The sequence below is a fragment of the Nerophis lumbriciformis genome, linkage group LG06 (genome assembly GCF_033978685.3).
Source record: "Nerophis lumbriciformis linkage group LG06, RoL_Nlum_v2.1, whole genome shotgun sequence".
NCBI lineage: Eukaryota > Metazoa > Chordata > Actinopteri > Syngnathiformes > Syngnathidae > Nerophis > Nerophis lumbriciformis.
Window position 1 is genome coordinate 46737369 of NC_084553.2, and position 26519 is coordinate 46763887.

The window sequence follows — 26519 nt, forward strand, 5'->3', positions numbered from 1 at the left end:
AAGAAACAGCTGTTCTAAATGTGTCCACTGGATGGCACAATAGAAATTATTTGCATCGTTGTAGATGATCCTACATATGTACAAAATAAACATGATGTTAGTACATCAGTCAGGGAAAATGATCAAACGACATAAATAACATACTGTAATTTGATTTTAAAATACTTTTTTGGTAACACTTTAGTATAGGGAACACATATTCACCATTAATTAGTTTCTTATTAACATGCAAATTAGTAACATATTGGCTCTTAATTAGTCATTATTAAGTACTTATGAATGCCTTATTCTGCATGGCCTTATTATACAACCAGTAAGCCTTCCCTCAATAACCTCAGAATTATTGCTTATTAGTAACCCTAACCCTTATATTTTCCCCTAGTGTCCAAATGACATTAAATTAAGTATTTGTTACTTTAATAAATGGTAAATATGTTCCCCATACTAAAGTGTTACCAAATTTTTTATCTTGATAGATGGAAAATTAACACCAATGAGTTGACTGATGAACATTATCACATAATTTATTCCGAAAATATAAATAACGACAAAGATAGAATACTATTAACCGCAATATGTAAGTGTAAAAAAACCCCCATCAACATTATGATTTGTACATTTTTAGAATGTGCTTGTTCTATTTTTAAACAAAGAAAACAATCTGAAGTTGTCTTTATTTCTAAGTTATCGTGCCGTGATTTTACCAGTCCGGCCCACTTGGGAGTAGATTTTTCGAGGCGGTATAGCTCGGTTGGTAGAGTGGCCGTGCCAGCAACTTAAGGGTTCCAGGTTCGATCCCCACTTCCGCCATCCGAGTCACTGCCGTTGTCTCCTTGGGCAAGACACCTTACCCACCTGCTCCCAGTGCCACCCACATTGGTTTAAATGTAACTTAGATATTGGGTTTCACTATGTAAAAGCGCTTTGAGTCACTAGAGAAAAGCGCTATGTAAATATAATTCACTTCACTTCACTTCTCCATGTGGCCCCCGATCTAAAATGAGTTTGACACCCAACCTATATACTCTCTGCAGTTGAGTCACACCACTAAAAGAAGAAAAACTGTGATTAAATAACATACCTTTATATCATTAAGGTTAGAAAAACACACTCAGTTGAAGTGGAATCAATGTTTATATAGTCAGCTCGACCAGCAGTCGACTCACCGTCCTGTGAGAGGTTTTTCCACATATCCTCAGGCTGGCTGAGGTTGCCGCTGTACAAGATCCTGTAGCTGGCGATGACACCGTTCGGCTCCAGTGGAGGGCGCCAGCTCACCAGCACTGAGGATGAGTCGAGCGTGCTCAACTGCAGCTGATCCGGAGGCGAGGAAGGCCCTGAAGGATAATGGAGAGAGAAAGAGCAGAAGGGATGGCAGTCTGTAATTAAAAGCTACAAATAAGGCCACACAGCTGGAGGGTATATTTCGTCTGTTGTGTGACAACCATCTGCGTCCCCATGCCCCCAGCCACCTGGGTACAGCTGAGAGGAGACAAGGCAATGGAGGGAGTGAGGCTCAGGTGAACATACGAGAGAGGAGAGGGTGACTGCTGATGGTAATGTCATGTTATGATTACAAGCTACACACACTCTTTCACCTGCAGACACTTGACTGACAGGCTGATACTCGGATTAGTTTGCTTCCCGCTGCACAGTCTAATAAAAATGAACGCCTTGAGACGGATGACAAGGTCTGTTTGGTCTGACACTCATATTACATAAACAATAGAGGCCTGTTCTAAAGGTTTGCTTGTACTAAAACGAGCGCACAGAAACTACTAAGCTTGTGCCGAGAGGATTGCGTCTAACCCTTGAGCAACCTTAAGATTGACTATACAAACTCATACCTGCCAACTTTTGAAATCAGAAAAACCTAGTAGCCAGGGTCCAGGGGCCGCAGGCCCCGGTAGGTCCAGGACAAAGTCCTGGCGGGGGGTTCAGGTTCGCCCCCCGACGCAAAATGTTTGATTGCATTCAGACAGGTTAAAATGTTGCTAAAACCATCACTTTTCTATCAGTCACAGTGACTTTTCAAAACAAAAATATTACAGCAAAAATCATATGGGTTGATTGACATGTTTATTCTGTAAGCTAACTTCAATAGTTTGAAATTATTTTGACAGTTAATGCCAGTTATCCTGTCAACCTTTCACAAGACTTCAATTTGTTAATTGAAAGTATAAACAGTATAAACACTTTTTACAGTAAACAAATGGTAAAACAGTACTAAACAATTCCATTTAAAAAAAAATTGGTGTCATTATTAACTTTCTGTCCAAGCTTGTATAATCTACTGCCTTGTTCAATTGTAAAAAATATTCTGTGCCTAAAATTCACATTTCTATCACAATTATCATACTGTAAACATGGTAAGCTAACTTCATTAAAATTAATAGTCCTGTCAATAGCATGGAATTACAATTCAAATGTAGTTTTCTTGTAAGCCTTTCAAAAGAATTCAAAATATGAAAAATTAATGAAAATTAATTTAAGCCATCAGACACTTGAAAAGTGGCACATCACATCTCTAATGTAATCATTTTAACTTTTCAACAGAAATAGCACTGCAAAAATATTAAGGACATACTTCTGTATTTTGGTAGTTATGCTGTCAACATTTAACAAGATTTCTTCAACTTGGACTTGAAAGCATAAATAGTATAAACACTTTTAACAGTATAACAGTACTAAACAATTCCAATAGATAACATTGGTGTCATTACCTTTTTGTGGCTAAAATCCAAATTTAGCAACGGCATTAGACTTGTGTTTTTTTGTCCCAACGTGGTCTTTTACATCCTCCGTGTCCGATCGAAAAATCTTGTCTGCACAAGGTGCAATTCGCGTAGTTTTCACCCTTTTTGGAACGGATAATTATTCCCGGATAGGCTTTTGAATATTCTTCACAGAATGACTGCAGTTTTCTTTTCGGTTTAAGACTCGTTTGCGATTTTTCTCCGACTGATTCCATGATCGTTCGCTCGTTTGGAAACAATGGGCAACAGGTGCCTCGTGCTTGGCAGCGGTGCTATAAATAGCCTCGCGCATGGCATTCGGAATGGCTCGATAGGAAGTTACGGGAAGCAGTGTCGATTGTCATTGTTGTTACGCGATTTCGTGAATAAAACTTTAAAATAAATAAATAATTTAATTAATGAAAAAACGTATTTTTTATCACTGCAACCGTAACCCGGAATAGGTTGATGAAAACCGTACTAATTACGGGAAAACCGGAGTAGTTGGCAGGTATGCAAACTAACTCTTTAGATCCATTTAGGACCTGTTTGTTGAAGTGTCAATAGTTAGCAAACAATCAACTAATGCTTGGAATCTTTAGACCTAACTTTTTAAAATTATTTTTATGATTTTTTTTTTTTATGAATTAACTTATTTTTATGATTGGAAAATGAAAAATATGTATTTCTAAAAAATAAGTTGCAGAGTGGAATATTTCCATCCATCTATTTTCTACCGCTTGTCCCTTTCGGCGTCGCGGGGCGGTTGGGGGGTGGGGGGGTGGGGGGGGGGTGCTGGAGCCTATCTCAGCTGCATTCGGGCAGAAGGCGGGGAACAACCTGGACAAGACGCCACCTCATCACAGGGCCAACACAGATAGACAACATTCACACTCACATTCTGTCAGGTTCAAACACTGATGACATCAATTAAACAAGACAAGAAGCAAAGAATCAAACAGAGACAGAATTGAATTTGGCTCAATTTGAGGAGAAACGTCTGGTCTGTACTATTGTACAGTCTCCAGCACGCTCTGGCGAAAGATTGTACGCCTCGTCCTTTATTTGGACTTTCCCTGACCACATGGCAACAGCTGCTTCCAAAGGGACGTGGGTCGTAAACAGCGTTGCCTTTGGTTACAGATCAGTTCAAAAGAAAAGGTTGTGCTGGAGCCTATCTCAGCTGCATTCGGGCAGAAGGCGGAGTACACCCTGGACAAGACGCCACCTCATCACAGGGCCAACACAGATAGACAACATTCACACTCACATTCTGTCAGGTTCAAACACTGATGACATGTATTAAACAAGACAAGAAGCAAAGAATCAAACAGAGACAGAATTAAATTTGGCTCAATTTGAGGAGAAACGTCTGGTCTGTACTATTGAACAGTCTCCAGCACGCTCTGGCGAAAGATTGTACGCCTCCTCCTTTATTTGGACTTTCCCTGACCACATGGCAACAGCTGCTTCCAAAGGGACGTGGGTCGTAAACAGCGTTGCCTTTGGTTACAGATCAGTTCAAAAGAAAAGGTTGTAAACACTTCACAGAAAAGGTTGTAAAACAGTTCAAAGAAAGGTTCGTAAAAGACTTCAAAAAAGAGGTTCGTAAAAGACTTCAAAAAAGCGGTATCTGGAACTTGGGCAGATCCTGCCTTCTCTACGCTTTGTAGTCCTTGGGTTAAAACAATATCTTTCTGTTGATTACAATACATGAAAGAAAACAGAACACCTTCATGTTGCTTCCCCCCTACACAGTGGAGTTTTACAGCCTTCTCCCTGGGAACTCATTGAAACACAAAGTTTTTGTGATAACTTAGATACAATTATTCTAATACATTCACACACTAGGGCCAATTTAGTGTTGCCAATCAACCTATCCCCAGGTGCATGTTTTTGGAGTATTTGAGGTTGGGTAATCACAGCCTAAAATAGGTCAATAGCTTAAAAGAACATTGATTTTGATACAGTAGACAAGTTGACAACCAAATTTTTACAGTTCTTACTGAGCTAGAATTAGAGAGAATGAAGGTATGACTTAGTTGAGTTTAATACGTTCACAGCCTTGCATATAACCTATTTTCCCAACTATAAGCCGCTACTGATTTTTCCCAACGCTTTGGCTCCTGCGGTTTATAAAACAATGCGGCTAATTTATGGATTTTTCTTCGCTAACAGTCATAATGTTATGTATTAAACAAATAGTTTTCATATAACACCAACAGAGACGCTGCTGGACTCTGGAAAGAGGTTCCGCAGCCTCTGTAGCAAAACCTTCAGGTTCTGTAACACCTGCTTCCATCAGGCCATAAGACTCTTGATCACAACAAAATAATCCCCTCAATTCCCCCCAAAAACGAATTAACTCGCTGGAATATAAAGACAATATAACATACATCCGTAAACGTGGATGCATATGCAAAAGTGCAATATATTTATCTGTACAGTAACTATATTTATATATGCACCTTATTTTGTAAATGCAAACACTCTGCACCTTATTGCTCTTTTATCCTGCATTACAACGAGCTAACGCAACAACATTTCATTCTTATCTGTATTGTAAAGTTCAAATTTGAATGACAATAAAAGGAAGTCTAAGTCTAAGAGACAGACGCTGAAAGGACTCTTCATTCATCAATCCAAGCAACGTTTGTAAGTTTTACAATATAATTAAAACGATTCATACTTACTAAACCGTCCCATGTGTGATGTCTGTAGGTGTGTGTCCATGCATAGTTGTTCGTGCTATCGTAAGGTAATCAAGCTAGCGTCGTTCGCAATAGTGAATATGCTAGCACATTTATCAGTGTCTTACAATGGCATTCCTTTTGCATTGTTTCAGTTTCGTAAATTCATCAAAACGTCACCGTGGAGTTATTGAGTCTGTTTTTTCCCCCAAAATTGCCTACCCCAGCTAAACTCCCCCTCACTGTTTTTACATTTTCTTGAAATGTTTTTAGAAATATGTACGTTGTTTTATTTTTAGCTGTATTTTTTCCATATCTTTATTAAAGTCTCCTGTTGTTTATTTATTTTGTTTAGTTCATGTAAAGCGTGTTTGAGTACTTAGAAAAGCATTGGATACATGTTATGTATTAATATTATATATTATTATCCTGTTTATTTTCGATCAGCTGTTTTACTGCCGTGTGACAGGCACCGTTTGGAAACAAGAAGGTACCAGTACATATATGCTGCTTATAGACCAGCGCGGCTAGTACATGTAAAATATTTTTTTCTCCTAAAATTTGGTGGGTGCGGCTTAAAATCGGTATATCTGCCATGTTATTTATAACTGCCCAAGATAATTTTCATTGCAATTCAGTGGCTTAATGGCAGTTTCACTCATTTACACTCATCAAAGCTCTGATAATTATACTCATAATTTTTTGGCACCATTTGGTGGTTTAGGAGCGCAATTGCACCAAAACAATATCTTCTTGTTTTTCAATCGGGCAAGAATGACATTTGTTCGGTTTTCATGGAAAAAGCTTAGTAATATACCAGGATTACAGTCTGTAAGAAATAGCAGTTACCGTATTTTTCGGACTATAAGTCGCTCCGGAGTATAAAAGTCGCACCGGCCGAAAATGCATAATAAAGAAGGAAAAAAACATATATAAAACCCAACACCAAGAATAGACATTTGAAAGGCAATTTAAAATAAATAAAGAATAGTGAACAACAGGCTGAATAAGTGTACGTTATATGACGCATACATAACCAACTGAGAACGTGCCTGGTATGTTAACGTAACATATTATGGTAAGAGTCAATCAAATAACTATAACATATAGAACATGCTATACGTTTACCAAACAATCTGTCACTCCTAATCGCTAAATCCCATGAAATCTTATACGTCTAGTCTCATACGTGAATGAGCTAAATAATATTACTTGATATTTTACAGTTGTGTGTTAATAATTTCACACATAAAGTCGCTCCTGAGTATAAGTCGCACCCCCGGCCAAACTATGAAAAAAACTGCGACTTATAGTCCGAAAAATATGGTATAACAGGAGTCAATGGGGCCAAAATAGTTCTTAAAAGACAAAGTGTGTAAACTTTGTTTATGTCCTATTCTAACAATGTTACAATCAAAAACACGATGCAATGTTGTTTAAAAAAACTCCCTGGCAAAATTTCAGACCACTAACCTTCAAACTGAACACTCAAATCACATTAGTAACACATGTAATGCTCATTTTGGGGCCTCACAAGGGTGAGCAAAATAAAGAGTGCAGTCCATTTAGCATGTCTGTCTCCATGTATATACAGAATATACACTGATTATCAGAACGCCCACAATACTGGGAAGAAGAGATCCAAATGTAATCGTTTAGCTCTTGCGATGGGATTAATCAAGACTGAAACTGTTCTGCAGTCGCTGTTTTGTGTTTTTATTCATCCATCCATCCATACATTTGCTATTTAGCACAGTTGAAATGAAACAGTTACACACAACTGGCTGAGAGAAAGAAGATTGCACTGCAAATACAAATGATGGACAGAGAATCCTCCATCCTACGTGTGCATGTCGACATCCTTGGGACTGTCAGAAATAAAACTTAACAGATGATTTAAACAGATAATTAACAGATATTGTCTATTTAGAAATATAATTTTATAATTTTTTAGCTGCTTGTTGGGGAATATTGTCTATTGTTCACAATCATTATAAGAGACAAGAACACACGTCTTTTTTTTTTAGGATTTTAAAGATGATAAAAAAACGTTTGGAAGATGCGGCTGATGTAGCCTTCAAAGCCCTCTAAAACAACTTCAAAACCCTCCAGTGACGTTTTATATACACACTCCAAGTATATACAGTAAATAATGTAGTAACAGACACATTCATAACAATATTTAATGTTTAATATTTATATATATATATATTTTGATTATTTTAATCATTTCCAGGACTGTTTTCTTCCATGCTCTGATTTATGTTGCCATAGCAGCGCACATCTGACTTCTGGCAACAAATGTGTGTTCCTACTTCCGGAATCAAACTTGTGTGTGTGTGTTCTAATCATGGCAGACATGATAACAAACAACGAAGACGAATGACAAATGAGTATTCACAACCCATCCATCCATCCATTTTCTACCGCTTATTCCCTTTGGGGTCGCGGGGGGCGCTAGAGCCTATCTCAGCTACAATCGGGCGGAAGGCGGGGTACACCCTGGACAAGTCGCCACCTCATCGCAGGGCCAACACAGATAGACAGACAACATTCACACTCACATTCACACACTCAAGCCAATTTAGTGTTGCCAATCAACCTATCCCCAGGTGCATGTTTTTGGAGGTGGAAAGAAGCCGGAGTACCCGGAGGGAACCCACGCAGTCACGGGGAGAACATGCAAACTCCACACAGAAAGATCCCGAGCCCGGTATTGAACCCAGTACTACTCAGGACCTTCGTATTGTGAGGCAGATGCACTAACCCCTCTTCCACCGAGCTGTTCACAACCTTATTTAAAAAAAATCTGAATATATACTGCTTCTCATAGAAGCGAGCACAAAGAAAGGGTGAGAGGTTGGAGCAGACGGAAGCCGGGAGAGTGAAGTGAAAGCGACAATGCTATGAATATGGAACTTGGAGACAAGCTACTTCGACATGAATGGATTGCTTGACAAAAATCAACAGGAAACGTCCCCAGCTGAACCAGACGAACAACTGTCCATCCAGTGCCTCACTTTAATATCGACCATGATACACTGCAGCATGTAATGCGTGTTATTAAAACTACACTGCATACGCTCTCTGGCTAGCTCAGCTTTATACAAACAAAACATTAAATGTTGGCTAAAACTTTATAGATACTGTAATATGATTGTTCATGTTTTTCAGTCAGTACAGGTTATTGTCCTATCGCAGTGTTGTGCATTACAAACTCAAACGTGTTTTGTGTTGTCATAGAAGCTAGCTTATCTCTTGCCGTAGTTACCTTTTACGGCTAATACCGTAGCATGGCGATGTGTTACTACGCTAGAAAAAGAGTTCCTCAGTGTTCGCCTTTACAAAAACAATGTCACTACAGCTTGGTTATTATACGGGTTACGGAACGTAAATGAAGTATTGTTGGTTTTTGAATGCATTTTAAAGTGATTTAGAGGTAGAATTGATTGCATTGCTAGCTACCTAGAACGAGCCAATTTTTACATGTTAGAAAGCGAAAAAAACAAAAAACTGATGTGATAATGACTGTGAACGGTAGGCAAAATTCCAAAACAAGTGCAGTTCCAATTTAAAGGACTGATTAAAACAAATTCAATTGATCCGTTTTGGTGTCTTCCGGCTTTTTTTTTTTCCATGTAAGAGCTATATTAATAATATATCTCTCCAATATAAAAAATGCATTCGTAAATGCATTTTTGGATAATTGCAGATGCAACATTACAACAGTATTGCCTCCCAGATCGCACCTACGCTTGCTAAAAATAGGTTCTGTTGTTTAGATCGATTCTATATAGCCCATAAGGTAGTGTGTGCTGCATATTGCGCAACATACTGCATACATACATGTTGGACTGTTGGAGCATATGATGTCATGAGCCTGGAGGTAAATACTAGTGTCTCCTATAGGCACAGTCTTTATAGTACATGCAAGATCCTCATTTAAATAGGGTGGTCGTCACCACATTTGCACCTTTTATCAATTGTACTCGCAGTCTGAGTAGATCACACGCAACATGTTTACTAAAAGTATGTGAACCAACTAAAAAAAAGCTTACGGTCAGGCAGGGTGGACTCTTCCACTGTGCTGCTGAAGGGTCCCAACCCATCCACTCCATGAGACTGCACTGCCAGCTCGTAGCGGGTGAAGGGTTTCAAGGCGCCAATCAGAATCTCCTGAGCGGCACTGCAACACAAAAATATCAAGTATAAATTGTCATGTTTTTTTGTTGTTTTCGGATATCCTTAACAAGTTACATGAAGTTACATCATATTTTTACACTTGTACAATTCAACATGTCTAAAAAAAGAGTAGGAAGAAGCAGAGCCTATTTAATCCTACTCCTTCTCCTTGTTTTAGTAGTTACTGATGGATTGTTTGTTTGTGTGTAAGAATAATGAGACCCGAGACAACAGTGTATATTCTAGTCCGACTGTATTCAACTGGCGCCAGAACATCACACACACCCACCTCCCCCATGCTGCTGGGGCATGCCATTCCACAAGGGGTGCTGTGACAACACAAACCCTATAACATCTCCCCTTTTATAGATGTCAACTTTTACATTGCTGAAAACCTTAGTGCAAGCACTGTGAGAACCAATTTTTTAGTGCAAATAACACTTAGTGCAAACTAGGGCTGTGAATCATTGGGTGTCCCACGATTCGATTCAATATCGATTCTTGGGGTCACGATTCGATTCAAAATCAATTTTTTTTTTTCAATTCAACACGATTCTCGATTCAAAAACGATTTTTTTTTCCCGAATCAAAACGATTCTCTATTCATTCAATACATAGGATTTCAGCAGGATCTACCCCAGTCTGCTGACATGCAAGCAGAGTAGTAGATTTTTGTAAAAAGCTTTTATAATTGTAAAGGACAATGTTTTATCAACTGATTGCAATAATGTACATTTGTTTTAACTATTAAATGAACCAAAAATATGACTTATTTTATCTTTGTGAAAATATTGGATAAAGTGTGTTGTCAAGCTTATGAGATGTGATGCAAGTGTAAGCCACTGTGACACTATTGTTCTTTTTTTATTTTTTTTTTATAAATGTCTAATGATAATGTCAATGAGGAATTTTTAATCACTGCTATGTTGAAATTGTAACTAATATTGATACTGTTGTTGATAATATTCATTTTTGTTTCACTACTTTTGGTTTGTTCTTTGTCGTGTTTGTGTCTCCTTTCAATTGCTCTGTTTATTGCAGTGTTTCTGGGTCGGGTTTGGTTTTGGAATTGGATTACATTGTTATGGTATTGCTGTGTATTGTTTTGTTGGTGATTAATTAAAAATAAAAAAATATTTTATAAAAATCGATTTTTTTAAAATGAGAATCGATTCTGAATCGCACAACGTGAGAATGGCGATTTGAATTCGAATCGATTTTTTCCCACACCCCTAGTGCAAACCAATGTCATTCCAGCATTATAACAATATTTTTGTGTGTGTGTCAACAACCTTAACAAACCAGTCCCAGGTATACTTTAACCAACACAACTCAAGAGTTCGGACGTGCCTAAAGATTCAAGTCTGTCAGGCACTTTCACCACCCTGCCACTGGCCATCCTGTGCCAGTGGCAGGCATTAGCAATTAGTGGTGGTGATGGAGGTGGTCCAGCCATAGGCTGGTGCTGGTCACTCTGCCTGAGTGGCCTGACGGCCTGGACACCTGTGTCAGTGTCCATTACTTTGCTGGGTGGACCGCTGGGTTGCCCATCAGGTGGGCAGCTGTGCTGTACACAGTTTTGCTCAGGGTGGCGCTCGGCCCCGTCCCTCTCCGCTGGTTGCAAATCCACCCGCTTACGGCGATAGAATGTCCCCTCAACATCCACTAGGTACGATCTGGGGCCCACCTGTTCTAGACAAACTCCTATTCGCCACCTGCCCGTCCTCTGGAAGGTCCCTGGCCGATCTGTCGTACCAGAGTTTGGCTGTCTGGTGTTTTATTTTCAGTTTGTCTGGGACCCCAGTGAACACACTCGAATCCAAAAGCGTGTCAGCGACTGGGAGCGGAGTCCTCAGCCTACGAGACATCAGCCTCTGTGCGGGGCTGCTGAGCATGCCCTCCGTGGGCGTGTTCTTCCACTGCAAAGTGGCCAGCCATGGGTCATTACCCACGCTGGCTGCCTTCTTGCACAGAGCCTTCACTATCTTAACGGCCGATTCGGGCTTCCCATTCGATTTTGGGTGCTTTTGGGTCATTTGCGAATCTCCTGAAGGTCTCAGAGTTAAACTGAGACCTACAATCCGGTTGTCCATGACGTGAAAACTGGGCCTTGGACCTCAGCACTGTGGTCTCCGCTGAAAGATCTGGAAGCAGCTCTATTTCAACAATAATCAGAAAGTCTTTGCCCGCTTGCTTGAACAGATCCATGCTGAGGATCTGCCAAGGTCGTGTTGGAAATTGTCTCCCGCTGCTGCTCATGTGAGTATTCATTGCACGCTGAGCACAAGGTGCTGCCTGGTTAGTGGCTCTGAGCTACTATGCCCTACCATAAGAAGCTCCTCTGGAATGGAGAAGTGCATTAAACCTAAACGCTCACTTGTTTCACCTGACAACAGGGTCGCTGCCCGCTTCTTACTATCTCAAATTGTAGCATGTGTGCTTTTCCCCTCACTAGACACTCTGTTCTGTTCTGTGTTTTTATGCCTATGGAGTGCATTGATTGGCCCAAATACAGTACTAATTTGGTCTGGTTTGGTCTTAATTTAGCCTCTGGAGCAAGTCTCCTCATGTCTTTTATGCTCATAACATCACAGGTTGCCCCTGAATCTAACTGACACCTCTGAGACCCTCCATTCATTTTTACATTGACAAACCATTTCTTCCCCAGACCCTGAATTGCCCCTATACTCTCTGCTGTGTATATGTGGGCCTCTGTGTCAGACCTGTCCATGTCCTCATGTACCTCCATGTCAGCTGCATGTAGCTGTTGTGTAGATTGGCCCCTCTTCATACACACCTTGGCAAAATGATTCGCTGTTAAATGGGTTATACTCGTATAGCACTTTTCTACCTTCAAGGTACTCAAAACGCTTTGACACTATTTCCACATTCACCCACTGATGGCGGGAGTTGCCATGCAAGGCCCTAACCACGACCCATCAGGAGCAAGAGTAAAGTGTCTTGCTCAAAGACACAACGGACGTGACAGTGGTTGGTAGAAGCTGGGGATCGAACCAAGAGAAACCTCAGATTGCTGGCACGGCCACTCTCCCAACTACGCCACGTATGGCGACAGTTTTTTTTCCAAATGCAGGACATGTGCATGTTCCCGCAGTATTTGCATGTGGTGTTTTCCCTCGTGCCTGGAGTCTGATACTGGAACCTGTCCGAGTGTTCCAGCCTGGGTGGGACTCGCGGCCGCCGGCCATCCGTTGCATGCACTGTCTCTAGTGCCCTGTCCTGTGTGATCGTTTGTATCCTCTTGTCTGTTATCTCAGCAGCTCTGCATATTTCTATGGCTGATGCTCGTGTGAGATCCTTCTGTCTGAGTAGACGACGGCGCACGCTTTCATCACTCACACCCAGCACCAGTCTGTCTCTTATCAGATCCTCTCTGAGTTGTCCATACTCACAGGAAGCAGCCTTCTCCCTCATCTTCATTACGAATGCATCAATGGGCTCCCCCTCATCTTGCTTGCAGATGCCAAAAACGTATCTCCCAAATATGACGATTCTAGCTGGCTTGAAATATCCCTCCAAGGCATCGAGAATAACCGTCACGTCCAAATTGTGAGTTCCAATTTGTGTTTGTATATGTGATGACATTCCCCACCCATCACTCTTTGTAGGGTTGCTGCTTGTACCTCTTGTGCTTTGTTTTGTAATCCTGTAGCAAGTACAAAGTCTTCCAATTCTGCTGTGAAGTTTTCCAAGTTACTTGCAAGATCACCGCTTATCTTCATCTCCTTCGGTGGCAGAGTGTTTGTAGCCATGGTGATGTTGTTAGCCTAGCTTGTTGCTAACGCTGTTCCACTCTTTTCTTTTGTCCTCATCTTCACGGGTCCACCTAACTTTGTGTGGTTCTAGTCACTTCTGACACCATGTTTGTGTGTAAGAATAATGAGACCCGAGACAAAAGTGTATATTCTAGTCCGACTGTATTCGACTGGCGCCAGAACATCACACACACCCACCTCCCCCATGCTGCTGGGGCATACCATTCCACAAGGGGTGTTGTGACAATACAAACCCTATAACAATTGTTCACTTTCTGTGCTACCATTTCCTAACAAAGACAGAAACGATTAGATAACGTGTATTAATAGATAGCTTATTCAGTGATGACAGAAGATAAAATGCTAAGATTACAAATAAATACTAATTTAATAGAAAATAAAGTAATTTAATAAATAAAAATATCAAAGATAAATTACCGTAATGGCTATACGTGTCTATTTAAAAAAATTTTTTTTTCAGATTCTGATTAATCAAAGTCAATTATTTGGTTACATAATTTAAAATAAGTTAAGAAAATACCGCCTCATAGTCATACTTGCCAACCTTGAGACCTCCGAATTCGGGAGATTATAGATTCGGCCACCGTGTTATGGGTTATAGATAAACCTATGGATAGCAGGGACATATATAATAGTCTCCTTTTCAGGTGAGAGGCTGCTAAAGGCAGTGCCTTTAAGGCACGCCCCCAATATGGTTTGTCCGGCTGGAAATTTTGGACATTACTACTTGCCGTAGTTTTGAAGTAATGCATGATGGGGATCCGGATGTTGTGTGTCAGTGTATTAATGTGCCGGCTGGAATAAACACACACCAGAGGTGTGGACTCGAGTCACATGACTTGGACTCGAGTCAGACTCGAGTCATGAATTTGATGACTTTAGACTCGACTTGACAAAATGTAAAAAGACTTGCAACTCGACTTAGACTTTAACATCAATGACTTGTGACTTCACTTGGACTTGAGCCTTTTGAATTGACATGACTTGACATGACTTGCTACTTTCCCCAAAACCCAAAGATGAAAAAGTTATTCGGGAGCGCTCCGTATTTTTCATTGTGTACTTGTCTATCAGCGTTGCGTGTGTCAGCTGGTGTGCTGTCAGTACAACAGCCAATCAAATTAGATCTACTTTGTTTTCATCACACAGCATTCATCCAATCAAATTGCAGGACAACCAACGAAGAAGACATGTCCAAACCACACGCCAGTGAACAAAAAATGATACCTAAAATATTTCCGTTTGGGTATAAAAATTACGAGGTGGTTAACACAAAACGGTTTGCAGTATGCAACACATGCGGTTCGAAAATTACTGATGGAGAGGCAACAACTTCCAACTTCGTCCGGCATTTGAAGTTGCACAAAGAACGGTAAGTTTTGAATGTAAGATAACGTTTATTGGCTAAGTAACGTGACTTTTATTTGCTGTGTAGTTAAATCAGTGAGGCTGTAAACTCACTGCTAACGTTATAACGTTATTGCAAACACGGGAATCTGTTGCAGTTCACTACCTTATTCATACTTTTTGTTCAGTGATTTTTTAAGCAGGGTTACGTTAGTCAATATATCACACGTAACGTTAGACGGCGGTCAGCAGCACCGCGTATTTTAGCCACCTAAAAAAGACAAAAATAGTAAAATAAAGGTCAGTTAAAATGTATACTATATTATGAATATGTGTACCGTTTTAGCTAGCTTTCTGACATACTGTTGGTTGTTTACCTCAGTGGTCCCCAACCACCGGGCCGCGGCCCGGTACTGGTCCGTGGATCGATTGGTATCGGGCCGCACAAGAAATATATATATATATTTTTTTCTTTTTTTAATTAAATCAACATAAAAAACACAAGATACACTTACAAGTAGTGCACCAACCCAAACAAACTCTCTCCCCCTTTTGTTCTGGGCATTGAACATGAAGACTCTTCCTTCACTGTTCCGAGTGGCCATGAGAGTCTTGGCAGTGCCTGCCTCCAGTGCTCCAGTGGAGCGAGTTTTCAGCCATGGTGGCATCATACTACGCCCCCATCGTGCACAAATGACTGACAGACTCTTGGCTAATTTGGTCTTTTGCAAATGCAATGCAGCATAGGGCCCTGACATATAAAAAGTACAACTTTTTTGTTATGTTCATGTATATGTCATGTTTTTTCAATGTTAACACTTTTGTACAAATAAGTACATTTGCACTTTATTTTTCAATGTGTTTGTTCTGTAAAGGAATGAGTTAATGTTTAAAATGACTGGTTAATAGTGCTATTATAAAGTGCAATGTCAGCACAATTTTCTTTCCTGCAATTTAAAATGCACTTGTTTTAATAAATAAATACAGCGTTTGAAAAGCATACACAATCTGTGTTAATATATTAGTCTGTGGTTAAAAGGACTTGAAAGGACTCGAAACTCAAAATGCAGGACTTAGGACTTGACTTGAGACTTTCCAGTCTTGACTTTGGACTTGACTCGGGGCTTGCCTGTCTTGACTCGGGACTTGACTCAGACTTGAGGGCAAAGACTTGAGACTTACTTGTGACTTGCAAAACAATGACTTGGTCCCACCTCTGACACACACTGAGAAATAGCTCCGTGCCTGCCTACTTTATGGGTTATAGATAAACCTATGGATAATGGAGACATATATAATAGTCTCCTTTTCAGGTGAGAGAGGACGCTAAAAGCAGTGCCTTTAAGGCACGCCCCCAATATTGTTGTCCGGGTGGAAATCGGGAGAAATTCGGGAGAATGATTGTCCCGGGAGATTTTCGGGAGAGGCACTGAAATTCGGGAGTCTCCCGGAAAATTCGTGAGGGTTGGCAAGTATGCTCATAGTACATGCAAAAACCTCATTTAAATATGGCGGTCTGCACCAGTTTTCAATTGTATACGCAGTCTTAGTAGATCACAAGCCACACACCTACTAAGAATAGCAACACAACCACTAATATACAATCCAAAACCAGTGAAGTTGGCGCGTTGTGTAAATCGTAAATAAAAACAGAATACAATGATTTGCAATTCCTTTTCAACCCATATTCAATTGAATAGACTGAAAATACAAGATATTTAATGTTCTAACTGAGAAACTTGGTTTTTTTTTTTGCAAATAATCATTAACTTATAATTTATTGGCAGCAAAATATTACAAACAAGTTGGCACAGGGGCATTTTTACCACTGTGTTACATGGCCTTTCCTTTTAACAACACTCAGTAAACGTTTGGGAACTGAGGAGACCAATTTTTTAAGCTTTTCAAGTGTTCAGTTCTCATTCTTGCTTGATGTACAACCTATGTTGTTCAACGATTCGGGGTCTCCGTTGTCGTATTTTACGCTTCATAATGAGCCACACATTTTCAATAGGAGACAGGTCTGGACTACAGGCAGGCCAGTCTAGTACCCACACTCTTTTACTACGAAGCCACGCACGTGCAGAATCTGGCTTGGCATTGTCTTGCTGAAATAAGCAGGGGCATCCATGAAAAAGATGTTGCTTGGATGTCAACATATGTCGCACCAAAACCTGTATGTACCTTTCAGCATTATTGGTGACTTCACAGATGTGTAAGTTACCCATGCCTTGGGCACTAATACACCCCCATACCATCACAGATGCTGGCTTTTAAACTTTGCACCTACAACAGTCCGGATGGTTGTTTTCCTCTTTGGTCCGGAGAACACAATGTCCATCCACAGTTTCCAAAAACAATTTAAAATGAGGTTAAAACACTTTTCCACTTTGCATCAGTCCATCTTAGATGAGCTTCGGCCCAGCAAAGCTGGCGGCATATCTGGGTGTTGTTGATAAATGGCTCTCGCTTTGTATAGTAGAGTTTTAACTTGTACTTACAGATGTAGCGACAAACTGTAGTTACTGACAGTGGTTTTCTGAAGTGTTCCTGAGCCTATTTGTTGATATCCTTTACGCACTGATGTCTTTTTGATGCAGTACTGCCTGAGGGATCGAAGGTCCGTAATATCATCGCTTACGTGCAGTGATTTCTCCAGATTCTCTTAACCTTTTGATGATATTATGGACCGTAGATGGTAAAATCCCTAAATTCCTTGCAAAAGCTCATTGAGAAATGTTGCTCTTAAACTGTTGGAAAATTTGCTCACGCATTTGTTCACAAAGTGGTGACCCTCGCCCCATCCTTGTTTGTGAATGACATTTCATGGAAGCTGCTTTTCTACCCAATCATGGCACCCACCTGTTCCCAATTAGCCTATTCACCTGTGGGATGTTCCAAATAAGTGTTTGATGAGCATTCCTCAACTTTCTCAGTCTTTTTTGCCATTTGTACGAGCTTTTTTGAAACATGTTGCAGGCATCAAATTCCAAATGAGCTAATATTTGTAAAAAAATAACAATGTTTACCATTTCGAACATTGAGTATCTTGTCTTTGAAGTGTATTCAATTGAATATAGGTTGAAAAGGATTTCAAAATCATTGTTTTCTATTCTTCACTGGTTTTGTACACAGTACACACAATTTTAGTTCGCACACGCTGCTTAGCGCATACTATTTGCATCTGCAAAGATGAAGAACTTTATTGACACTCATTTCTAGGCTTTCTAGTGCCACGTAAAATGATGCGCGAGCCAGATCCGGCCCCTGAACCTTGAGTTTGACATCGGTGATATACATTTTTGTAACTGGGTTGCTCCGCTCAGTACATCACTCTCATTTAGGAGTTCAGAACATTCAAAGAGAGATTGTCCAATCCCATGAATGACAAAATATATATACAAGTAAGATAAAAAACGTATACTGTAAATTTTTTTGGCCAACACTTTGAACCCTGCGTCTCTGTCTTCATTAATATGCATAATATACGCTCATCATCAAAACGGCCACAATACAGGGAGGAGATAATGCAAATATAGTATACACCATGCACAATATGATTTATCGACACTCATCACCGTTTTGCGAGCACTGTGCAGCGTTTTATTCAGCGCGTCTAAAACACGTACGTGCAAACTGACACACACTCTGTGCTCGCGCTGCAAAGACAGACAATTGACAGAAATCCTCCGTCATAAATATGTGTGTGTCGATGTATTTGAAAGGTCTTTCGAAAATTAAATATATTAGACATATTGTGTATTTAGCAACATCCTATTATAATTGTATAGCTTCATACTGAGTGACTTAAGGGTCTGATTAACTTTATACAGTTTGTTTAACGCCGTTCGTGTTTTTCTTTTTTAATATATTGTGGAGGGGGGCGTGGTCTGCGGGCCTGCCGCGAGCGGGGTGTGTAAGGACCGGCCTCGAAGACAGCGGCAGGTGAGTAGATTGCCCAGCTGGGGCTTGTAATCTAATCACCTGTCGCCCTTATTAGCAGCAGCCGGTACGAGACACTTGGTTGGAGTTGCTGATGAGCAGAGGCATGAGAGCGAGAGACAGTTTGCTGGAAAGCGAAACCACGCTGCTTTATGAAAATAAAAGACTTGTTACCTCAAACTACCGGGCTCACAAAAGGATCTTTGTGTCAGAAGAACCCACAGGAGGGCAACCTCTACATATATATTATCAACATATCTCCTATAGACTTAGACTTCCTTTTTATTGTCATTCAAATTTGAACTTTACAGCAACTTTTTATTTTATTTTATTTTTTTATTTTGTATTTATTTTTATTTATTTATTTATTTTTTTGTGTGTGTGTGTTGTGTATGTATGTGTTTGTGTATATGTGGGCTTATGTATATGTGTGTGGGTGTATTAATGTGTATATATGTGTGGATGTGTATGTTTATATGTATATGCATGCGTGTGTATATGTGTGTATGTGTATGTATATGTATATGCATATATGTATGTGTGTATGTATGTGTATATGAATGTGTAGATGTGTGCATGGGTGTGGATGTCCGGTGGCTCAATTGGCCTGGCTGTGGATGAGTTGGGGTAGGTGGGTTGGTGGCCTCGGTGGTAGCCGGGGGTGTGCGTTGTTGTGGTTTACGGGGTCGGTCGCTTTTTTGTTTTGGTTTCGGCGGCCGCGGGTGCTTACGCTGCGGACGGGCGGTGGTGGTGATGGTTGCTGCGGTGATACCAGCGGTTGGCATCGCTGTGTTGGGTTGGAGTGGTTGGGGGACTGTGGCTGGTGTCTGTGCGCTTGTGGGGTTGTGGGGCTGGCTGGCGTTGGCTTGCCGGCTGGTTTGGGGGCTGGCGGGCGGACGGGATGCATTGGCTTCTTGCCCCGTTGGGGGGCTCCTTCCCCTGGCCGGGACTCGTATGGGCACGTTGCTGTGTGGATGGCCGGGATGCGGTGTTTGCATTGGGCGTGGGGGCTGTGCGGTTTCTCTGCGTTTGGTTGCCGGTATGGGCTCTGCAGGGTTGGGTTGGGGCGGGCGGGGGCTGGCTTTGTTTGGCGGGGGGAGGGGCTCGCGTGGCGTCACGATAAAGTGGTCTGGTGTGGGTCACGGGCTGTGGCGGGGGGTGGCGGCCTCCTGGCCGTAGTTCCTGGTTGTCGGCCGCGTGGACTGGGGGGATGTCTGGGCCCTCTACTCCTCCTACTTATAGCGCACACAGTCACACATATATAGGACTTTGGGGATTGTCCTGCGGGGAGGCATGGCGGGGGATTGAGGATGCCTCCAATGGGGCTCCAGTCCTCCTGTCTTGTCCCCTGCTCGTCCATCCCTCAATCTTAGCTGCATATTAGACACTTAGGATTTGGGGGGCTTGGTTTGGTTGGGACCCACCATGACCTTGATGTCCCCCAATTTTAATCGCATTATTAGTTCCCACAAGCATACATATCTCACTCACGCTACAGTACACACATCAATAGGGACTGGAGGTCGGCTGTAACGGCTGACCTCCTAATTTTAACTACACAGTAGACACTCTGGGGGCCTTGTACACATGCATGGGGGGTTTGGGGTTCGGCGCACCCCTCATTGCCTCGTCGGCCGGCGGGGACTGCGGTCTGGTGGCCTGCCAGGCTTTTATTCATTTATTATTGTTATATATATATATTTTTTTTTAATGTATTTATTATTTTTATTTTTATTATTTACTTATTTTTATTTTATTTTATTTTTTAAATTTTATTTTTTATTTTATTTTATTTTTTTATTTTTTTATTTTTTTAATCTTATTATTTATTTGTGTGTGGCGCCGCGCGGGTCTCACTTCCTGTTGGATGGGGTCCGTGCCCGTGTGGCCCGACCTTGCGCTGTGGGGTCTCTGTTGGTGACTTGGTGTGGTGGCGGCGCAGCCCCCGTGTCTGGTCTGGATGCTGTGTCTCGGTTGTTTGGGCGGTGGTGTGTTTGTGCGGGTTTGGGTTGGGGTGGGGGGCCTTTTGGTTGGGGGGGTTGTTGGTGTCTCTTGTTTGCGTGTTGGCGTTCGGGCTGACCGGTGGGCTGGCGCCGGCTGGTCTCCGTGGCCCTGGTGGCGTGTGGTTGCTGGTCGCAGTTTTCTTTTGATCGCTTTGATTTGATTGGCTGGTGCTGGCTGTCTGGGGTTATTGCGGCTGCTGTTTCTGCTGCCGTTTGTTTGTGGTGTGGGCGCCCGTGGCTGCTGGGTCTGGTGCAGGGGTGTGGCTGATGTTGTGACTGGTGGCAGAGCGCGCGCGTGATGGCTGTCGGGGCTGACGAACTGTGTATATGTATGTATATGTGTGTGTATGTATGTATGTTTATATATGTGTATGTGTACATATGTGTATGTATATGTGTACATATGTGTATGTATATGTATATATGTGTATGTGTGGGTATGTATACGTGCATGTGTGTATGTGTATGTATATATGTATGTATGTATGTATATTTCTGGGGGTACGCTCTGGGCCTGCCTGTCAGACGGGGGTCGACGCCTCAGGCTACTGCATCCGAACTGCGTGTCTGGAGCTCCTGGGTCCCGCTGTCCATCCCTTCCGGGTGCCCGTCTTGGTTGGGGCCTGTTGGGCCTAGTCCCTGCGTCTATTGTGGTAGCTTGGTGCTGCAAGGTATTCCGAGGTGCTGCGAGTCGGCCAGTTGCTGGGGTAGTGACCTTGTTTGTCAGCATGTCTGTGATCTTCTTTTAATTCTTTTTTTTTTTAATTAATTAATTAATTTATTTATTTATTTATTTATTTTTTAATATATTTTATTAATATTATTTTTTAATTTTCCCCTCCCTCAGGGGGGGGGGCTCGGCGGGGCCGTTGCTGGTTGTTCCATCTCCATCGTTGGGGTCCCTGCGGGTGGGGTGGGTGTTTCCCGTGGCCCTGTGCCTGGGTGGTCCTGCGGCGGCCAGTTTGGGTGGGGTGGCCGGGGGCTGGCCTCGCCGCGCTTTCCGGGGGTGGGGGGTGGGCTCGTGGGGGCCCGGTTGCCGGTGGGGCGGGGGCGGTCTTCCCGTCCGGTTGCGGGGAGTCTCTGGGTCCCTCGGGCGGGGCGTCTCGCCTTTCTGCCCGTGTGGGGTGTGGTCTCTCGCTGGCTTGGGGTCTGGCTGTCCCCTGCTTTTCTCGTGCCCTGTCCTCTGCCGGGTGCGTCTGTCTGCGGCCTGCTGCTGGCCCTTGTGGGCGGTACGGTGGGTCGGGCTCTGGGGTTCCTGTCGCTGGCCGGCTTGGCTGCGTGGGGGCGGTGGTCCCTGGTTCCCTGGGCACCACGCCTCCTGTTTGTGGGTTGGGCTCTCGGGGGTGATGGGGCCGTGCTCTGGCTCCCACGCACTCTGGGAGTCGAATGTATTGTACATGCAAATTCACATATGCTCACATACGTACATAGGTACCTACGCTCCCACATACATACACAAATACAGTACATATTTACCTACCTAAAGTTCGTACATCCACACGCACATTCAATATACAAACATACACATACTGTACATATACATTCACTGTACAAACACATATACACATTCTGTACATATACATTCATTGTACAAACACATATACACATTCTGTACATATACAAGTACATATGCATACTTACACTCATGCACATAATCACGTTTCATCAAACATATATTAACGTTGTTGCCCTAGGGTAAACTGGGTGTAACACATGGCACACTGACAAAGCTTAACCTATGGTGACTATAACAATCTACAAGGTTAATGTAGGTTGCTTCTCTTTCTCCCCCTCCATTTTTCTGCATTCTTTCGTATCTCAAGTTTTCATTACGTATATGTATTGTTGCATTTAAACAACTGTATTGTTGATAATAAAGGTAAATTATTGGTATTGTTCATTATCAATAGCGCTATTTCTATTGGTATTTGTATTGATCCATTTGTAGTGTAATAATGCTCATTGTCATTTCTGTATTATTTTTTATTTTTCGCTAACTGCTTATTTGCTATTACTTTTACCATCATATTTGTACATGTCATATTTGCTGATGTTGCTCTATTGTTGTTGTTGTTGTTGTTTGCTGTTGTTGTTTTTGTCTCTCTGTCTAATCCCCCTCTTGTCCCCACAATTTCCCCCTCTGTCTTCTTTTTTTTTCTCTTTCTATCCCCTCCTGCTCCGGCCCGGCTGCACTAAATGATAATATAAATACATTTAATAAAGTCAAATACAAATAAGGCAACAAGAGAAGTATCCTACACTTCTCTTTTGTAAAGTAAATCTGAACAGCCGACATGAGCATCTACATCAACTATATGATTTGCCTGAGAAGCTGGACAGGACAAAAAAAAAAAAAAAAAAAAAAAAAAAAAATTTGAACTTTACAGCACAGATAAGAACGAAATTTCGTTACATAAGCTCATGGTAGTGCAGGATAAAAAAGCAATAAGGTGCATATATAAATAAATAAATATATATAAATAATATATAAATATATATATATATATATATATAAAATAAATAAATAAATAAATATATATAAATAATATATAAATATATATATATATATATAAAATAAATAAATATATATAAATAAATAAATAGATTACTGTACAGATAAATATATTGCACTTTTTCTCATGCGTCCACGTTTATGGATGTATGTTATATTGTCTTTTTTATTCCAGCGAGTTAATCCATTTTGGGGGGAGTTGAGGGGATAATATATAATATTATGGATAACTATATAATTACAACTTGTATGTATTTTTTTGCATCTTGAGCAAAGTAAATGCAGCCTGCCTTTCTACCATGAGCGCACCTTGGTGTCAATGTAGATGCACTTTTGACAGTGTCTTAAATTCCCATAAAAAGTGTTTGAAAACATAGCAATATGCCTCAGGTAGAAACATGATAAAATGAGTGTGCAGTAAATGAGCGAGTGTCTCAGTGGTGATTCCCCATTTGTATAGTACACATTTAAACAAGGCGTTCTGCACCACTTTTGAATTGTACACGCAGTCTTAGTAGAGCACACTAATAGTACACACAATTTTATAGGTTGCACATGTTTAGCGCATGGTATTTGCATCTTAGTAGATCAGGCCCTTTGTGTGTTATGGACTGACCCTCGTCAAAGCGAGGACACAACAAATGCACATGATGCAGCCCCAAAGCGGAAAGATATCAACCCTGCCATCGAAAAAGAAAACAGCCGCCACACGGAACAGAATACCATAAGCATCAAAATAATATTTAAAAATGAAATTGGTGTGGCTTATATTTAGGTGTGCTCCATAGTCCGGATGTTACAGTAATTGATAAAATGATGGTCATTTCCCCTTTAGTTGAATGTTCTTCTTGAGTCAGACAACTCCCAAGCACTGACAGCTTTTATTTACTGTAGCAATCTGATCCATCCTCCCAACAACCAAACGTTTCTTACCTTGCGGCCTCATCCATCATCTCATCCTTTCATAAAAATGATGGCGCACACCTTATAAGGCTTTTAGAACTCAATTCATCCTTGTCCTGTCCCTGAGTGGCAGCAGCTGCCATGAATCATTGGACCCGATGCGATTAGACAATAGATATGTCACAGGGCTGGTGCACAAAGAGAGGCTGACCTGGTGTGGTAGGTGACCAGGGAGGCGTTGGTGGTCCCGGCCGGACTGCAGCGCACCGTGTAGTTTATGATGCGCACTGTGCTGAAGCGAGGTTTCTCCCAACGGATACGGATGGACGTGGACGCGTTGGCCGTGGCCTGAATGCTGCTCGGGGGTAAGGGGGGCGGCCGCATGGGCAGTGACGATGCTAGAAAGCAAACATGCATTTAAAACATTTATGTTTGGATGCATTGTGTGGTGGATGGATTTTTTTTACCTTTATCAGCTTTTTCTGTCCTTCCTTTCCACACCGCAGCTGATCCATCTGTTTGCTTGTTGAATGCCCAAACGCTCACTTCATACTGCTGGTCAGGGACTGGAAGACAACATTTAAAAATAAACTGTATTATGTGCTGCTACAAGAAATATTATAAACATAAACGCGGACAGCATGTTAGTTGAAAGGAAGTGTGCAACGATATGAAAATTCCATATCATGGTTATCATTATTATCAAGCTATTGTTGAATGTGCTCAAAAAGTTCTTACACACTCATTGGAATCTTTTAATCAAGTTTTATTTTAAAACTGCCATAACATCATGGCTCAGCTCAACCTCTACCTGATCTGAACCAAAATTGATCCCCAGCAACTCTTTGAAGCATCAAGCAAGTTTATATGTGGTTATAGTGTATATATAGTTTCTCATTCTGTTTTGCACACTCTTGGAGTCAACATGTGCATAGTCATGTACATAGTGTATATATCCCCCCCCCCCATTTTTTGTATATATTGTTTTTCAAATCACCGTACATGTATACTGTGTATATGTACATAATGAATCCATTTTTTAACGTATTTTTTTTATATACATGTAACAGGTTATATATATTTTATTATTGAATGTATCAAATCTGATGAATATTTAATGGACCACAATGGAAACAAGCCTTTTGGCGTTTTGTGCCATCCATTTGCCTTTTTAAAGCATTACATGGATTCAATTCTTTAAGATGTCAATAAACTTCTCAATCAATCAATCAATCAATCAATCAATCAATCAATATTTAAATCAAACAACACACAATAAAAATATATAATCACACATATACTTTCCTTGACAGAAGAAACAATAAATTATTCTTATAAGCCATTTTATTGGATTTGGAGCATTACATTCTGATCATCATCTTCCATTTTAATTTAAGGTTTTTTCTTAACGATGAAGGCAAAATGAGGTTGGATTGTGATTAGTTGTGTTTTAATATCTTGATTTATTGTCTGAACAGTAATGTTAGTTTGACATCTACTGAATATTTTTTTCTCATGACCACATTTTGAAAACTTATTAAAGATATTTTTACATTTTATGATCACATTGTTGCCGTTGTGAATGACTGTGTTGTTGATGTATAGTGTTTTTTGTGTATGGTGTTTTGTATTGCTTTGTTATTTAAAAAAAAAAAGATTAATTAAAAACAATCATATTTACTGCCTGCAGATTAAATGTGCACAATTAAAAAGCTTAGTTGCTCAGACAGTAATGGTTTGATGAACGTTTAGATGAGGTTATGACATTTGTCATGGGGAAAGACGTTAATATGTCTTGCAGTCAGGTTAGCATTTACAATAAACTGGCGAGAAATTACCGCCCTATTTGAGCGTTAGCAAAAATCGGCTTTACCTGCCAACTAGTGAGTAACAGTGCCAGCGTTAACTGATAGCTAGCGATTAGCGGCACCAGCTGCTACCTACTGTGGTTATTAGCTGAGCCAGCAGCTAGCTACCGATTAGTGGCGCCAACTGCTAGCTTGCGATATGCAGTGCCAGTTGCTAGCTAGCGATTAGCGGTGCCAGCGGCTAGCTAGCGGTCACAAATGTTCTTTTTCAGGAAAATAGCAGTATCACCAATCCATGAGTTTATGGTATTGTGGTTATCAATCAATCAATTCTATCCTAATTTCAATTTCAAAAGTTAATGCTACCATCCGCTGTATGTATTACTGCATTTTATCCATCCATCCATCCATTTTCTACTGCTTGTCCCTCTTAGCGTCGCAGAGGGTTGTTGGAGCCTATCCCAGCTACATTCGGGCGGAAGGCGGGGTAAACCCCGGACAAATTGCCCCCTCATATCATTCATTGTTAATGAATTAATAATGAAATAATTGGTCCTTTCACCCCTGATTGAAAGTCAGCAATAATTGGAAAACATGTGA

The 26519-nt window shown here is 41.1% G+C and overlaps 1 protein-coding gene across 3 annotated transcripts in view; it reads right to left on the bottom strand.

Moving 5' to 3' along the window:
- igdcc4 (immunoglobulin superfamily, DCC subclass, member 4) overlaps positions 1 to 26519 on the bottom strand; it is a 240283-nt gene that overhangs the window by 36222 nt on the left and 177542 nt on the right. For all 3 annotated transcript variants that reach the window (XM_061964464.2, XM_061964463.2, XM_061964462.2), the window contains 4 exons: positions 24579 to 24677; positions 24323 to 24509; positions 9484 to 9611; positions 1167 to 1337 (listed from right to left, as the gene is read on the bottom strand). In XM_061964464.2, the coding sequence (XP_061820448.2) occupies positions 1167 to 1337; positions 9484 to 9611; positions 24323 to 24509; positions 24579 to 24677 (585 nt within the window). The remainder of the gene's footprint in view (positions 1 to 1166; positions 1338 to 9483; positions 9612 to 24322; positions 24510 to 24578; positions 24678 to 26519) is intronic.